The sequence below is a fragment of the Aristolochia californica genome, unplaced genomic scaffold (assembly GCF_029961685.1).
Source record: "Aristolochia californica isolate CCGP_79_NKW_82.1479 unplaced genomic scaffold, dmAriCali1.0.hap1 SCAF_12, whole genome shotgun sequence".
NCBI lineage: Eukaryota > Viridiplantae > Streptophyta > Magnoliopsida > Piperales > Aristolochiaceae > Aristolochia > Aristolochia californica.
Window position 1 is genome coordinate 23,235,076 of NW_027181793.1, and position 14,087 is coordinate 23,249,162.

Consider the following 14,087-nt stretch of genomic DNA (forward strand, 5'->3'; position numbering starts at 1 on the left):
TTTTTTCTATTATAGTATACCAAATATTTAGAAAGTATGACATTTTTGCCCTAATTGCCCTAATGGACCTTAAAGGAATTCATAAAAATATTGGGGGTATTTTAGTAATCTAAAAATAGACACCTAACGCTGATGATCTCACTCGAGAATATTTGATCAGAGTCGTCCAACGTGGCAACCCTACTTTTACTCTTGTCCCTTCGCTGTCTACAGTTAGCGTCCCTGCCGGCTCCCATTAGATGCCACGTCTGCCCTCCTCCTCCTGATTGCCAGCTTGGCCTTCTCTTTCTCTCTTTTATAAAATTGATTAACGGTAAACTGACGGCCGCGCGATTCAGTACTCGGAGCTCCAGCAGCAGCTAGTTGGCCAGTCCCGTCCAATGCAATACAGAAACTCGCGGCTACCCAGATTAATTTGCTTTTCCCTTAATTTAATTTCTCTTTTTCGGAAATTTAATTTAATAAATGAATAGGGGAGAAGCAGTAGAAAACGAGGGTGATGTTCGCCGGTTCCTGTTCTTGACTCGACTGGAATCATTCGCGCGTTATGAACTAATGAGTCTTCAATTATTTATCAAATCTCCGTTACGCTCACCAATGTAAATTGTAAAAAAAAAAAAAGGGAATCACCCATATTCCATTTTCTCTCTCCTGCCCCATTAATTATCTTAATTATGATTTACAGAGAACAGACGAAGAAATTTTGATGGGGTTTCGAAATCGGACGTCAGAAACCAAAATAATTGATAAATAAATGTTAACGGAGTTAGGGCAGTGAAAGCACAGCGCATCCGTCCAGGGAAATATATAAGAAATTCGAGTCAAACAAAGCTGCAGTCCCGGCAAGTATTCCAGCCAGCAGAGCGGGAAGAAGACGATCGACGGAGATGGAAGAAGACGACGATCCACAGAAAACAAGAAAAATGGGGGTGAGAGAGAAAGGTGGAGGAAAGAGGTGTTCGTGGGGTCCCTGGGTTAACGGGCAGCTGCCTCTCTCTCTCCCGATGTGACCGCTGAAGCCCACATGTGCACACCTGTTTTCCTGCTTTTAATTTTTCACTCTTCATTCTTCTTCTTCTAGTATTTTATATCCGCTTCTCTTCACCGTTACTCCGTTTCTTTCTACTCGTTATTGAGGCTGGAGTTTTTGCCTTCTTTAATCTCTAATCTTTAACGCCCACCTGCAATTGCAACAGCGATGAAGTATAATAGCTTTTCTTTTTTATTTAGGGGTTTTCTTCCGGGCGTTTGACCTGAATTTTCACTGCTGTTAAAGTCACTCGTTTCAACTTTCCATCCTGCTTGCCCTTTTTCCCCTTCTCTCTCTCTTGCCCTCCCTTTACTCCTCTTAGTCTTGGACTTAGCTTTATGAGGTGTGTTTTAACGCATTAGCTGTGTCGGCGGAAATGTTGATAAAGCTCTCAACCAGTGGTAGATGAAAGTCTCGCATGAGGAAGCATCTCTTTCTTCGTATTTTTTATCTCTTCCCTTTTACAATTTCGTCCGTTCTATTTTGTTCTTCTCGGAGTTTCTGCATTGGAGATGCTCAGCGTTTTTACTGAAAGGGTTTTTTTTCTTGTTTCGGTCGGGGTAACAAGCAAAGAATAATAAGAGAGACAAAGAAGACTTTCGGTAACCTCTCAGAAAGCTTCCCCATCTCCTGCGTACCCAGATGGGGGAGCTTCACTTTCGCTACTGAGGAGACAGAGATTTCATCCAGATCGGGCGGCTCTTTTTTTTCTTTCTTTCTTCTGAATCGCGTATTCCTTTGCTACATCCGGAGAGAAGATCTGAATTTTTTTGTCATCTGCCATTCGACCTAATTGACAGATCTAGTTGTGGAAACTAAACTGAGTGGCTGATTTCTCGATTCCTTAGCAATGGAAGCTGGTGCTGGTTTAGTTGCTGGTTCTCACAACCGGAATGAACTTGTTGTCATCCGTCGTGAAGGGGAGTCTGCTGTAAGTCTTTAGTCTTGTTTTTTTTTTTTTTAAATTTGACGGAAAGCAAATGTAGGGTTTTACTTGAGTTCAACTTCCCCATTTGTATTCTGCGAGTCCAAATTCAGCTGCTTTTTCTGTTAAAGATTATATCGTGTCGTTCACTTCTGTTTTCGTTTTTATGCTTTTCGTAGCCGAAGCCACTTCAGCCGCTCAGCGGCCAAATCTGCCAGATTTGCGGTGATGATGTTGGACTTACGGTTGATGGGGAACTCTTCGTTGCTTGCAACGAGTGCGCATTTCCAATATGCAGGACCTGCTATGAGTATGAGCGCAGAGAAGGAAGCCAGGTCTGCCCGCAGTGCAAAACCAGATTCAAGCGTCTTAAAGGTAATGACATTTTCTGTCTCTCTCTTGTAATATATCTTTTACTATCTCACTATGTAGTTGACTGGAAATTTATTTTCCGGAGTTCTTAGATCTTCTGATTTTCGAAATGTTATTCGCAATTCTTAAAAAATCTCCCTTCGAGTCTTCATCCTGCTGTTCTCTGTTTAAGCATGACAATTTTTAACAACCAAATGCATTCATTCTAATCGCTTTTGGACAATTTGAAATTTGTAGGGTGCGCCAGAGTTGCTGGTGATGAAGAAGAAGATGGTATTGATGATCTGGAGAATGAATTCAATTTTTCGGGAAGGGACAAGCAGGATATGCAGTATCTTACTGAGGCCATGCTCCAGGGTCACATGAGTTATGGCCGAGCTGGTGATGTGGACATGCCTCAAGTAGTTCATACGATGCCTCAAGTCCCTTTACTCACCAATGGCCAGATGGTACTTACCGCTCGCTCTCAAATAGCTTCTTTTGTTTTTTGGGTGAACTGATTTCTTTGCTCTTGTTGACAATGTGCCACACATTTTTTTTTTTTTTACGGATGTGATTATTACCATTGAGAATCGGGATATTTTCTTTGGTCTGTTTCTTCCTTCTGTTTAATGCTTATTCTTCTGCTAAATGTCTAATGATTTTGTGATCAGGTTGATGACATTCCTCCTGAACAGCATGCTCTGGTCCCTTCTTTCATGGGTGGCGGGGGAAAAAGAATTCACCCTCTTCCCTTTGCAGATCCTAGCCTTCCAGGTGATTGCATCAGTATTTCTTTCTGTCTCCCTCTTTCAGTGCGTTTGATGTGTAATTCTTCCTAGATTTAGTGAAAGTTTGTATTTGAGATGTGCAGTGCTTTTGGCATTGGAATATTGAAGTCTTTTGTCTTCTGTGGCAGTTCAACCCAGATCCATGGATCCCTCCAAGGACTTGGCTGCATATGGTTACGGAAGCGTTGCTTGGAAGGAGAGAATGGAACATTGGAAGCAAAAGCAAGAAAAGTTGCAGGTGATGAGCAATGATAGTGGTGGCAAAGATTGGGATAATGACGGTGATGGACCAGATCTACCCCTGTAAGTCCTTAATTTCAGTACATGTAATAAAACACAATTGCAGTGGAGTTCACAGATTTTTTTTTTACTGTTTATCGCTTCATATGATTTGGTGATGGAAATTTTTGTTGATTATGCAGAAATAACGATGATTTATATGAAAAGTTCACTGTTGATTCTTATATATTCTTCCCAATGACTGGTCACCATATTCTACAATCCAACTTATAACCAATTAACTGTGGGATGTAGCTAGTTCTTTTTGATGAATTAAATCTTCTGACTGTCACCAATTGTTAAAAATACTCGTGAAGTTATTGGTTATGTTAATGTAATTTGAATCATGTCTGAAGCTACTGTGACTGTTACTCTTTTTCTCACTCCATAGAATCTGTTTATGTTACTATACTGATTCTGATTATAATTAATAGACCAGCTGAAGATCGATACTTGTTCATATTGCAAATAGATACATAGCCTTATTAATTTGCATCGTCAATGATTGAGTCATGCAATAGTTGACATCTGCTACTTGGATTACTTACTTCACCTGCTTCATCGTCTCCTTTTCCAATATAAGTTGGCAATGTGGATGATCTTATCGGTTCTTTCTTATGATCAGAATGGATGAGGCCAGACAACCATTATCGAGAAAGTTACCTATTTCATCAAGCCAAATCAATCCCTATAGAATGATTATTATTATCCGACTTGTGGTTTTGGGGTTCTTCTTCCATTATCGGGTTACACATCCTGTGAATGATGCCTATGCATTGTGGCTCATATCTGTTATCTGTGAAATCTGGTTTGCTGCCTCATGGATTCTTGATCAGTTTCCGAAGTGGCTCCCCATTGATCGTGAAACTTATCTTGACAGACTCTCCCTAAGGTTGGTGTTGCCATCAATCCCGCTACTGTGTTGCTTTTGTCTTTCTCTCATTCAGTTGGAATCCTGACCTGACAAATGGTGTTAGGTACGAGAAGGAAGGACGCCCATCACAACTCTCACCAGTTGATATTTATGTGAGTACAGTAGATCCCCTGAAAGAACCACCGCTGGTTACTGCTAACACTGTACTTTCCATCCTTGCGGTGGATTACCCCGTTGACAAAGTTTCATGCTACGTATCTGATGATGGTGCTGCAATGCTCACCTTTGAGGCGCTCTCGGAAACATCAGAGTTTGCAAGGAAGTGGGTTCCTTTTTGTAAGAAATTCAATATTGAGCCAAGGGCACCTGAATGGTATTTCGCTCAAAAGATTGATTATCTCAAGGATAAGGTCTTAGCTTCATTTGTCAAAGAACGGAGAGCCATGAAGGTATGGAAAAAATTACTATGTAGACTTCAGCATTTGAGATGATTTTCCTTACCTTTATTAGTTTACTGTCTTAACACATTACTTTTTGTAATCTGAGTTGGATCATTTAACACGTGCAGAGAGAGTATGAGGAGTTTAAGGTCCGTATCAATGCTCTGGTTGCGAAGGCTCAAAAAGTTCCAGAGGAAGGGTGGACAATGCAGGATGGCACCCTATGGCCTGGAAACAATGTTCGAGACCATCCTGGGATGATTCAGGTATCTATTTTTTTATATCAACTTCTTGTTCTTTTGTTTAAATTTATGCTTTTAATGTCATCACCTTCTTGCACCTAAAGTAAAGTTGTTTTAATCTGTGTGTGATATGCAGGTCTTCCTGGGCCAAAGTGGTGGGCATGATACTGAAGGAAACGAATTACCCCGTTTAGTGTATGTCTCTAGAGAGAAGAGACCTGGCTTCAATCACCACAAAAAGGCTGGTGCTATGAATTCTCTGGTAACTAATTTTCCGACATCCACTTGGTTTGCAGAATTATGGTTTTAATAAAACATATCCATCTTCATGCTATATTAGTGACTCCCTTGTTGTGTTTGTTCTTTACCAGGTCAGAGTCTCTGCTGTGCTTACAAATGCTCCGTATCTTTTGAATTTGGATTGTGATCACTACATCAATAATAGTAAGGCACTCAGAGAGTCCATGTGCTTTATGATGGACCCCCTGCTAGGAAAGAAAGTATGTTATGTGCAGTTTCCACAAAGGTTTGATGGTATTGATCGAAATGATCGATATGCCAATAGGAACACTGTCTTCTTCGATGTAAGTGTATAAATTCAATAGAAACTTAGATCTACTTACACTAGACTGCTGAGTTTCTGTGAATTTAAATTCATGACATAGTAACCATCACCTTCTTCTGGTGGTGCAGATCAATATGAAAGGTTTGGACGGGATACAAGGTCCCATTTATGTTGGAACGGGATGTGTTTTCAGAAGGCAGGCCCTGTATGGGCTTGATGCTCCAAAAACAAAGAAACCACCAACAAGAACCTGCAATTGTTTGCCTAAGTGGTGCTGCTGTGGTTTATGTTGTGGTGGGCGGAAGAAGAAGAAGTCGACCAAAACTAAGCAAGAGAAGAAAAATAAAACTTCAAGAAGAGGCGAGGGTGGAGCTCCTGTCTTTGCTTTGGAGGGTATTGAAGAAGGAATTGAAGGTAAGAGCAGTATATAGGACATAAGTTCCTGATTTTATTTTCTCTCTTGGAAGTTCAACTTTATTATTTCTCTTGGATTGTCTTAACTTGATATGTTGCTCAGGAATTGAGCGTGAGAAAGGTCTAACATATGAGCAAAAATTGGAGAAAAAATATGGGCAGTCTCCTGCATTTGTTGCTTCAACACTGCTTGAGAATGGTGGGTCATTGAAAAATGCTAGTCCAGCTTCTCTGCTAAAAGAAGCCATTCATGTCATTAGCTGTGGCTATGAAGATAAGACTGACTGGGGAAAAGAAGTAAGTTGGCTGACTCTTGACTCGTTGATTATTTAAGCACATTTGATAGTCAGTTTTTCACGATTGGCCTATTTGTTCTTTTTAATTGTCTAGGTTGGTTGGATCTATGGATCTGTTACAGAAGATATCTTGACAGGTTTTAAAATGCATTGTCATGGTTGGAGATCCATATATTGCATTCCTGCAAGGCCTGCATTTAAAGGATCTGCACCCATAAACCTGTCTGATCGTTTACATCAAGTACTTAGGTGGGCTCTTGGTTCTGTGGAGATTTTCCTCAGCAGGCACTGTCCTCTCTGGTATGGGTACGGAGGTGGGCTGAAATGGCTGGAGCGTTTTTCTTACATCAATGCGACAATATATCCATTGACATCTATTCCTTTGCTGGCTTACTGTACCTTACCGGCTGTTTGCTTGCTCACTGGCAAATTTATCACTCCGGAGGTAAACGATCTAATACCACACCTAGCCTTCTACAGTTAGACACTGTAAAGATATTGTACTGAAGGAGTTTTATTTGCTTGTTTGTGCAGCTTAGCAACGTTGCTAGCTTATGGTTTCTGTCACTTTTCATCTGTATCTTTGCCACTGGTATTTTGGAAATGAGATGGAGTGGTGTTGGCATTGATGACTGGTGGAGAAATGAACAGTTTTGGGTTATTGGGGGTGTTTCTGCACATCTCTTTGCAGTTTTTCAGGGGTTGTTGAAGGTTCTTGCTGGTGTTGACACCAATTTTACTGTCACGTCAAAAGCTGGAGATGATGAAAACTTTTCAGAGCTGTATGCTTTCAAGTGGACCACACTACTTATCCCCCCTACAACCCTCCTCATAATAAATCTAATTGGTGTTGTGGCTGGTATTTCAAATGCTATAAATAATGGGTATGAATCGTGGGGACCGCTGTTTGGAAAGCTCTTCTTTGCCTTCTGGGTGATTGTTCACCTCTATCCTTTCCTCAAGGGTATGCTTGGTCGGCAGAACAGGACGCCTACGATCATTATTGTCTGGTCAATTCTACTTGCTTCAATATTCTCACTCTTGTGGGTACGAATTGATCCATTCTTGGCCAAGTCTGATGGACCAGTATTGGAGGAATGTGGGTTAGACTGTAGTTAGCTGAGAAGAGCATTTTTCCAAGGTAGCAACCATATACCAGAAAGCAGAGCAAAACATCGGATGCCTCTCCAAACATGCAAGCATAAAGGTTATCGATGGGTATTTGGTTGATGAGGATATGTTGATCTGTAGATAGAAGACGCACTTCTTCTTGCATTCTTTCTGTTGTGGGATTGCAGCTGGATCCACAAATATCCGGAGAGTTCACTCGGATACATAAAAAGTCACCCTGCGACGATTGGCAGTTGCTGCAGTGCCGATGATTCTTTATTAGTTGGAAAAAGAACCTTGTTCAGTGTATTATTCCAGTTGATGATCTTTATATTTATTTGTTTTACAAATAAGGCAGGTATGAAATCCTGCTCGATATATTAGAACACAAGGTGTATGATCTCTTCCAGTATCTCTCAATTCTGGATGTAATTATTTTTTGTCATTCTAGCGAATGTCTTGCAGTGTGTAATGTATTTAGGTGGAGAATATAAGTGTCTTTCTGAGTGAAAACTGCAATAAGACTGCTGCTATTTCCTTATTCCACAGACTATAATGAGAGGCAGGTGATGATCAACCCAGGTCTTCAAACAGCTTTCAGTAGGTGAAATTATCATTTATTTTATTTATGGCATATTTGATGTTGAGAACCAGTGTTTCTGAACTTCAGAAGGTTATAAAAGCTCGCTATCACAACCCAAATGTTTTTTAGTGGCTTTCATCACATGTAAGTGTTAGGAATGTGCCATGATTTCTTGGATCAGTCTTGCCTTATAGAAGTTGCCTGAAATCATCCTAAAGTATTTGAAGTTTTTCAACTGTAATTTTTAGTCTCCTTTTATACCAATGAAACAAGAACTAGCACTCTCCAGGCTTCAATATGATTCCTGGCAATCTCTTCTCTTGAACTTTGAGGAAATCCAAAAAATAAAACTAACCCTTAATCTTCTTTTTAATTGATTTAGTGTCTCACGAATGGTGGCTTACTTCTTAAACTACATTCAAACTGCAAACCTATAAAGAAACTGGTAAGAATTTTTGCTTCATGGGCATAGAGGTATAATAAAAGTGAAAGGGTAATAATTACAATTGCTGAAAATGTCTTAAGAAATTGAGATTTTCTTCTATAGTCGATAGCTTGGGAAAAATGGTGGTCTTGTTTGAAAAGATGCGTCCCTCATGTGGGCAAGCTTTTCAGCCATGGTTACTCCTGCTACTGTGTTTTAAGAAACTATTCCATCGTATCTGTCTTCTTCAGGTGGGTGGGTGCGGGTGAGGTCAATAATATGATTAAATCCATCTTCTCCATTTTTGTGCTTCACCTGAATCACCAATTCTCATCAAAGAACTTTGTATATCATCCGCATGCAAACTTGCAGTAAGTAATCTGATGCCATGTCACAGTCAAATTTGCTTTTTGCTGCAAATTTTCTGTGAATAAGTCAGAATGGACTTCATCTCCGTGAGAATTTAAACCTCAATTTGCAAAAGAACTGCCACCTCTGCAAGTCCTTCATTTTAGTAGCTCTAGAATGAAAATTCCATACTCCCTTAAGTTACAAGCATTGATCAACCCCAGCCATCGGGGATGTAGGTCTTAGAAGTTCCTTGGCCGCCAAAGCTCTGTACATTCATTGACCCAGAAGGTTCAGGTTACAGATACAGGAGTCTTTTCTGAAGATTATGAGTTCTTGGTGCCTTTTTTAAGTAGATGATACTCAGAGAAAAGTCAGAGCCAAGAAGTTAAAGTACCTGCAGGTTAAGGTGATACATTCTCTGTCCAAGAGACCAACTGGGTGTGGTCTATGATCGTTCGCCTTGTCTGAAACAACAGCAAGTTGATCCAGACCGTGTCTATTCATAATCTTTTGGGCATAAAGAAGATTCATGGTAGGTGTTATTGTCCACACTTGTTGACACTTTTCAGTATCTAGGTAGCATATTTCCGATATGAGAAACTCCTGGACCTAAGATACAATAATTTGAAGATCATATATGGCAACAATTAAAGTGCACAGAAACAGTACCAGTTTCTAAACAACAAACAGCAACTTGGAAAGGCATACAAAAATAGCATATGTCGATGTGTCAATGAAAAGAATCAAGAATAATGAAAGATGAAAAAACAACTAAATTGTCTAACTATTTTCAAAATGTATAGCTGGGCAACTAAAGGTTAAAAGGATGACTGACAGTTAAGATCAGCATCTGTTTTTACCTACATAGAAAGGAAAAGCTTCTTGCAGTTTTTCAGGTATTTAGAGGCTCAAAGGTATGTTTTGGAATTAGAAGCCATAAGATGGTTCTAGGAAAGGAAAAGAGAAAAATGAAAAAGGCCAAATCTCATCAAGTTTGCCAATTTTTTTAGAGTAAGCTGGTAAGAGATTTTTGGAATTATCAACCACCGGATTGATCCTTTAAACAAGGAAAAGAGAAAACAAGAAAGATGGCAGTGGAAACAATTTCACTCGGATGTCACTCTTGGATGACTAATATAAGATCCTTGAAGCTGAAGTTGCAAGTTAGCAGATACTTTTTTACCTTTGCTCTGCTGGTGCTTGATGCAGCTACTTTGCTGAACTGCTGAATATCCTCAAGTGTCACAAGTCCAAGTAGCAAATTACCACTATCAACTATAAGTGCACAGGACTGCTTAGCTGTAAGCATCCGTGCAATTGCTTCAGTTAATAAAGTGTCCATTGAGACAGTGACATAACTTGTGCGCATAGCTTTTGAAACAGATATTCTTTCTTCTAACTTCTCAGTTTCAGCACCAGAGTTGTCCATACAGAGTGAATTTTCTACTTCACATAGGTCAACTGTATGAGATTCTTTTACTGATACTTGAGAACTAGAAGATGCCAGATTTGGATACAAAAAAGGGTTTTTCTCTCCTCCCTTCATAATTTTTTTGGTGGCGGCCTCCAAAGATTTATCCCCCATTTCTCTTTTCCTTGTCTGGGTTGATGTTATCCATGAGGACAATCCTACAGCCCCCAGCAGTGGTAGGACAATCCTATAGTCTTGTGTCAGCTCAAAGAGGAGTAGAACTGAGGTAAGAGGTACCTGACATACTCCTGCAAGAGTAGCAGCCATCCCTACCTGCATGGAAGGCTAGCGATTAGATTGGATAGTCTGTCTTTGACTAGCAGCACTTAGATGCAGTATTTCTGATTCCCAAACACAATAGTTCCACGACATACTTCAATATATCTATAGTTAAGATGAGTTTGGGCCAAAAGGATGGAGCTATTCCTTGGTTGTTTCCTGAAAGAGCAGGGAAGAAAGGAGAAACACAAACAAAGGATACATCGTGATCAGTTGCACAATCATTTTGAAGTGTATTTTTTGTGGTTGGAATAGACCTATGCATCTCATATGGATTTGTTAATCCATTCAAAGTGGCTTGGAAGATCTTATATTTTAAGGAGTAGCAGATCAGCCCAATAAGTAACATGCATTGCGCTACAGTGCCTTGAAACAATGTGACTTGGGAGAAAAGCACAGATTCAAAGGCTTTTATTATAAACACATCATCATTGTGCCCTTCTTCCCAGCTGCTTGTCCACAACAAGGTCAGCAATTTCTCTCCATTTAAAAAGGATAGAATGATGTAAAATAATAAAAAATCCATAGGAACGCTACAGAATAAGAAATTATATGGTCAACATTTTGTTTTTTTCTGATATTATCCATCTCCTAGGAAAGCAAACTTATAATTGAGTTGCAGAACCTGAAGATGAACAACCAGGGAAATTGAGCAGAACAAATAGGTTAAGGGACCAAATATGTGGGTTGATACAATTGAGTGGCACAGTCAGTATTATGGATGTAAAATATTCTATTGTATCATAATGTAAGAGCATAAGAATGAACAAGAGCATCTAAAAGTTCAAGATAACTGAGTAAACCATTATGTGAGACTGAACTAGACAAAACAGAAAGATAGTGGTTCTCCTTATTTCTTATATGAACTATATGCATTAAGTTAACCCAAACTGACAAAGTTTAGCAAATGTTGCTTCCATGTTGAATAACTGATCCCATGATGTTTTGCATGCCATCGAATAAGCTTCTTGAGTTGGAAGAACTATCTTCTGATAAAATATAGAACTACTAGCAATCACAGGAAAAAAACAAAAGGTGCCAGGTCAGTTGTGACCCTCCCGCTTTGAAGAGACAGATTTGGCTACATAGAATGCTCTTAATGGCCTTCAGAAAAAGAGAAAGCTTAAAAGGGTATCAAGAGAATGTTACCAGGCCATATGCTTGAGGAGATGCAACTTCCAAGAAAGAGAGATGAAACATTGGATCATAATGAGAGATTGCATAACTAGCAAACTGTCCATATGCCATGCCTGTTGCTGCACCAATGAAGAGAGATGGAGCATAGTACCCTCCAACTAAACCAGTTGCACGGCAGATCGATGTGGCAATTATTTTTACACCAACCAACTGAAATAAAAGATCACCAGGGAGACCATTCACAAATGGTCGTGATTCCAGCAAGATATCGACATTCTCAAAACCCCAGTAAAGAATCTCTGGATATGCTAAGGCAATGAGGCCAACAGCAAGACTGCCCATCACTGGAAAGACTGCTTTATCAATCCCTGTGGCCTCATGAACTCTTGCAACAGCCTTAAGCGCGTATGACGTGCAACCAGACAGGGCTAATGAGACCAAACCGCATAATACCCCCAGCAAAAGATATAATGGAAGCTCTGAAGATGAGAATCAAAAACATCAAATTTATTTTGTTTTTCCACTGCTTCGGAGACACGAGGGTCAGTTCTTCTAAAATACTATGCTTTCAGCAACTAAAAGCTCACAATATCTAGAATTTACGATATATATGAAAGTGCATCGATTTTATCTGCCTGGTCTATAGAAAATGACAAAACAAAAGAGTACCAGTAGGAGAGTGAAAATCATATTGAGGAACAGTGAAAGCAGGCTCAGAACCAAGCCCAACTTCTGAAACTACTGATGCTATTACAGCACTGAGTATGACCATGGAAGTAGTGTTTTGCATTGATGAGGATGAATCAAATGCAGACGGCCATAAGACGGACTCTACAGCAAAGAAGCATCCGGCCACAGCAGCATTAAATCCTACAAGTGTTGCATAATCTCAGCAAATGATTAAGTACATTAATTAAAACAATTAATAATGATATATACATGTTTAAACACAACCAGTGGTACAGGTGATTTGAAAGATTGAACTTTGCAGTGCCAAAGAAGATACATCAGCTAGATAAGCATATTCACATAAAAATAAAATGAACTACATAAAAATATGATGAGAGTGAATAACAACAATGAAACGATGGAGGAAGTGCCATAACAACAATGAAACGATGGAGAAATGAAGGACGTGTCATAACAACATAGAAACAATGGAGGAAATGCCATAACAACAATGAAACAATGGAGGAAGTGTCATAGCAACATAGAAACAATGGAGGAAGTGCCATAACAACAATGAAACAATGGAGGAAGTGCCAAACCTGAAGAAATTCCAGCAGCAGATCCGGCTGCCACAAGGGACAGCTTTCTTTTGCTACTTCTCTCAAATAAATGGCCAATCCCCTTGGCAATGGATGCACCTATTTCAACACTAGGACCCTCAGGTCCTAGTGAGTTCCCTGTTCCAAGAGTGATGGAGGCAGCAACTGCCTTTAGAAATGGTCTCAGTGCTGCCTTGACATATCTTAACAGAGTGCTTTCTTTCGAAGTCTCCAAAGAGTTCTCTAGGGTGCTTCGCAGGGCATTCAGCAATCCAACCATCACACCCCCACAAACAGGGACTAATATTACCCGTGGCCATATTCCACTGAGAGGCTCCTCCCTCAACCAAGAGGCTCCTCTTGAAGGAATACCGTCCCAAAAGAAATCACGTATTTCATGCACCTAGACGAAAGGAGCGAAGATTCACCTGAGAAATTGGGTATCAATCATAGTTTATACCCACAGCCCCCGTTCAAAATCACTTATTTTCTGTTAAAGGAATCAAGCGTCCCGAGTGTCCAGGGGGAATGAAAAGGTAGCTCAATTCAAGTTAAAGTTAGTTCTAGAAATGCAAGCAGGCAAATCACTAAAAGAAAAAAATGACTGGAAGCGTACAGAAACAAATGAATACTTGCATTTAATCAATCCAAAAGGGCAGGACGAGGTGAAATGAGAAAGGGAAGTAGCGAAGAGTTACGGCATTATTGAAAATGACGACGCCGACGCCGGTAAGGAGACCAACGACACTGGCCCTTAAAATTATAAACGCCTCGGGAGGTATTGCATCTTCCATTGCAACTGCGACTCCTCTGGAATATGTCTGTTGTTTCTCCTCCACCTCGCCGGCCGATTGAACGTCAGCGTCGCCGTCGGATGATTGAACCACAACTCCCCTCTTCTGTTCGGGGATGCTAACCAGGCGTTGGGGTCTTCCCAAGAGAGCGAGGCAACGATTAAAAGGAAAAAACCCATTGGGGAGAGGAGAGACGGATTTCTGCCCGTGGGAAGAGATGCAATAGCAGGTGTTAGAGCTGACGGAAAGGACGGTAGCAGAGGAATGAAAGGCGACGGAGCGCTGACACCAAAGTGAGGAGGGGGGCATCAACGCCATTACTAATCTCGGGTTACACTCATAACTCATAGGAAGGCATGATCTTCAAAAGAACATGCGAGGAGTTGTTCCGTTATGCACTTGACTGATCGAAGTCGAGCTGCAGAAAGCTGACCAAATTGGCAGCGTTAAGACTTCCAGAGCG

At 40.3% G+C, this 14,087-nt stretch overlaps 2 protein-coding genes across 2 annotated transcripts; one reads left to right on the forward strand and one right to left on the reverse strand.

The window, feature by feature from the left end:
- Window positions 1-1,296: 1,296 nt before the first annotated feature.
- Window positions 1,297-7,894, forward strand: LOC137945483 (probable cellulose synthase A catalytic subunit 3 [UDP-forming]). Its single transcript, XM_068791382.1, has 14 exons — window positions 1,297-1,961; window positions 2,135-2,330; window positions 2,565-2,776; window positions 2,981-3,083; window positions 3,226-3,400; window positions 4,002-4,268; window positions 4,354-4,699; window positions 4,819-4,956; window positions 5,069-5,194; window positions 5,304-5,516; window positions 5,626-5,911; window positions 6,015-6,208; window positions 6,302-6,652; window positions 6,742-7,894. The coding sequence occupies exons 1-14, from the start codon at window positions 1,881-1,883 to the stop codon at window positions 7,324-7,326; spliced, it is 3,273 nt and encodes a 1,090-aa protein (XP_068647483.1). The 5' UTR covers window positions 1,297-1,880; the 3' UTR covers window positions 7,327-7,894.
- Window positions 7,895-8,261: 367 nt separating this feature from the next.
- On the reverse strand, window positions 8,262-14,031 carry LOC137946132 (chloride channel protein CLC-e). Its single transcript, XM_068792331.1, has 7 exons — window positions 13,529-14,031; window positions 12,831-13,233; window positions 12,232-12,432; window positions 11,575-12,041; window positions 9,859-10,419; window positions 9,070-9,284; window positions 8,262-8,940 (listed from the first exon to the last, which is right to left on the reverse strand). The coding sequence occupies exons 1-7, from the start codon at window positions 13,970-13,972 to the stop codon at window positions 8,874-8,876; spliced, it is 2,358 nt and encodes a 785-aa protein (XP_068648432.1). The 5' UTR covers window positions 13,973-14,031; the 3' UTR covers window positions 8,262-8,873.
- Between the last annotated feature and the right edge of the window lie 56 nt (window positions 14,032-14,087).